The sequence below is a fragment of the Egretta garzetta genome, unplaced genomic scaffold (genome assembly GCF_000687185.1).
Source record: "Egretta garzetta isolate BGI_Z169 unplaced genomic scaffold, ASM68718v1 scaffold773, whole genome shotgun sequence".
Lineage (NCBI taxonomy): Eukaryota > Metazoa > Chordata > Aves > Pelecaniformes > Ardeidae > Egretta > Egretta garzetta.
Genome location: NW_009259273.1, coordinates 213,025 through 216,268, shown reverse-complemented (window position 1 = coordinate 216,268; position 3,244 = coordinate 213,025). Strand labels below are relative to the sequence as shown.

The 3,244-nt window shown below is 46.7% G+C and overlaps 1 protein-coding gene across 1 annotated transcript in view; it reads left to right on the top strand.

Moving 5' to 3' along the window:
* The first annotated feature begins 2,701 nt into the window (after positions 1 to 2,701).
* The window catches only part of UBASH3B (ubiquitin associated and SH3 domain containing B), a 33,973-nt gene continuing 33,430 nt past the window's right edge, over positions 2,702 to 3,244 (top strand). The window contains exon 1 of the mRNA XM_009636103.2: positions 2,702 to 2,754. Coding sequence (XP_009634398.1) covers positions 2,702 to 2,754 — 53 coding nt within the window. The remainder of the gene's footprint in view (positions 2,755 to 3,244) is intronic.

Sequence of the window (3,244 nt, the reverse complement as noted above, 5' to 3'; positions counted from 1 at the left end):
GTCAGGCTGGAAAAACTTCCCCTTAGCTCTGAGGTTTACTCTGTCTCTGGAGAACAAGTCAACTCTCCGCTGGCGGTCAAGAGGAGCTAAAACCACAAGGTTCCTACTAATAGGAGCAACACATCAAAACCTCCTCGCATCGCACTGAGAATTTGTCCCAGAAAATGAAGGCCTTGGTGGCTTGCAGGGCTCAAGTTCCTGGTACAGCCCAGTGTCACCGACTTCACAGAACAGCAGCTTTCTGGCAAATTGTGCAACTGCACCGCCCCCAAACTTCCTGTTTTGAAACCCCAAGAAGCTGGAAAATGTTAACACCGGCACTTTAAAGTGCTAGTTGTGGGGTTTTGGGGTTTTTTTTCCTTCTTCCTAAAGATCTACATGATATTAAAAAATTCTACATACAAAAGGAGTAAAGTGGGGCTGCCTAAAGGATGCGGGGGCAGAAAAGCAAGCGCGCGTCTCTCCAAGGAGCCCCAAGCCAGGCAGGGCACAGGGCACAGCACGTCAGAGCATCCCTAGCAAAACCATCCCCTTTTCCATGGCTGTAGCTCAGTCCCTCCAGCTCCCATCTCGCCCTCTCCAAATCAGGGTGTATGGGGTGTGCTCCATCGCTCTGGCTATTGGTAAGGTTTTTGGCAGCAGGTCCTGGTGCTCCCAGCTGGAGCTGTGCTGGGCGCTGCGGACGGCTGCTGAAACGGCGGTCGCCGAAGGTGAGCTGTGCCACTTGGCGAGGCGAGGTGGCAGATGGAGAGGAAGGGGCTGGTGAAGTGGCAGCGAGACAACTGCGATTCACGTGTCGAGCCGCGCTCACCGGGCACCACGTGCCACGAGCAGCCCCCCGGCCCGGCTTCCCGCTCTGGCCAAGCCATGTGGCAGATCCACACTCTGCCAAAAACCCACCCGTGATGGGAAAAAGAGGCCCTGGCAAAAAGAGGACCTTGATACAGAAAACAAGAGATAGGGCAAATCTCTGTTCCATCCCAGCTCATTTCTGTATAGGAAGAAGAGCAGTTAGAAAGAAGAAAGCATCATGTTTGTCTTGAATGCTTCGAGGGAACTTATTTCTTTCCAATCAGCATGACAACTGCTTCCTTTTCTGGCTATCACTGAAACTCCAGATGGTACATTTGAGCATACTTAAACCTCTAACTTGGCTCCTCGAGAAGACATTGTCTTCCTGGTTAGCTAAAAATGTATTAATAGTACTGGGATGAAAGCTCCTGCTCTCCTGCACTGCGCTATTTGAATAATGAAATCTTGGTCATCCTGCAGCATTCTGGCTAGGATTAAAATGAGGCGTTTGAAGGGGATAAGCCTCTGCTGAATGTGCTCCAGTTATAACCACCTTCTGTTTGAATTTATTTGTATTATCCGTATTTGACTGTTTTGCTAACATTCCAAATTCCGCAAACCCTTTAACAGCAGGGGTTATTACCTGTCTCCCTTAACCCTGTCGCCCTTTTCCAGTGATTGCTCTGCATCAAAATTTTGAACTTTTCTGAATCAGCCAGCTGAGGTGCTGCCAACTCTTGTGGTTTTATCAGGGAATTGAGCGACATCATTTTCTTAAATGTCCAGCTTCAGGACTCCAGTTACTTTCAGAGACTGCTGCTCTTTGAGCAGTACATTTCTAGATTCGCACACAGGGAGAAAAGCTTTAGAAAGTGAATAGGAAGCCAGACAACAAATGTAATCCAAACCAAAAACTAAAAAGAAGACTAATATTGCGATTGTAAGCAAAACTAACGATAAGTTTTTGCATCTGAAGCTGGAGGGGAGAATAAAAAGATGGAGGAATTTTGGTGGGGTGTGGCCAATTCAAATCGGCCAAAATACCTGCGCCTCGTTCCTCCTCCGTCACGCAAGGACCTGGCGGAGGGGCTGGCAACTGCGAGCGCAGGACTTTGACATCTAAGCCCATGCCTCATAAAAAGCTGTACTGTTATTGTTCTAAAGAAAATAATATCCTGTTTCCTTTTTAAACTGTGTATCTCTTTAAAATGTTAAATGGCTGCTACATTCCTGCCTTTATCCCGGACACTTTTTATGAGTCTGTACTTCCCTTCCCTCTTCTTTTGCTTTAACAAGCCGGCTAAGCAGAGGATTAGGGGAATGACTTAGTGCACATGTGCTGAAGAAGGGGGGGAAGAATCCGCCTTCAAAATCTTACATAACTTAAAAAAACAAACACGTAAAACAGAGGCACACGCCCAGGCCCTCACTCATTGCACTTAAAAATAATCATCATCATCATCATCATCATGTGGCCAGACTGCAGTTTGCCAGCTGGACTGTCCTCTGAACTTTAAATTACGGAAACTACAAATACATAGCAGCCCATTTCCCAAACTTCTTTCTGATGGTGTTTCCCATTTCTCTCTCTTTCCTATTACCAGAGCTTGGGATTCGATAGCTGGGAGTAAGCAGCCACCCCTCGGGAAGGAGGAGGAACTACCGAGCCCTATCATGCTGTCAGGCACCTTCTATAAATATTTATGTGACCTACAGGATATAGCACAGTTTGAAATCTTGCAGCCTCCGTAGCCACTGTGCAGTCAGGCAGTTCCCCGTACTCCTCTGAAAGTTCCTGTATTTCAAGCAAGACCTGGGTCTTTCCATAGCTGTGATCTGCTTATAGCGTTCGCTGACCTAAATTGGGGGTGTTGTACCGAACGGCGTGTTCCTAAGGGGATCTGGGCGTATGGCAATGAGCTCACGTCTTGTGGAGGATGTGGCTGCAATGAGAGCCACTCGGTAAACGTGAGGAGGACTTTATGTCCTCCATCATGTGCGGAAAGCAACAGAAGGATAAGCTAAGGTAATGCCTGGAGGATGGAGCCAAAGCTCAGGGAAGGGAAGAAAAAGTAATTCTTCTGCCATGTGCTTGTTAGAGTCATTCCTGTCTTGCAAAAACATTTTTTTTTTGGTTTTTTTTCTTAACAAACTGCAGAAAAGGAACCTACCCACCCCCCCTACTCTAAACAGGAACTTGATCCCTAGTGATACCTTCCTGTCCTGTCCCTATTTATAGAAGTAAGGTCACCCAAATAAGAACAGAAACGGTATCATATGATTTTTGGTGACCAACTGAATTCTGCATATTGAGAGTTCAGAGGAACACATTTGAATAACTCACACCCAAAGCCATTTGGAAAGAACACCTCGCTGTGGCCATTTTTGTGTGTAGAACAACGAAGCAATTCATGAGACACGTGGTCAGTTATTTGGAATTTGGGTCTCTTTC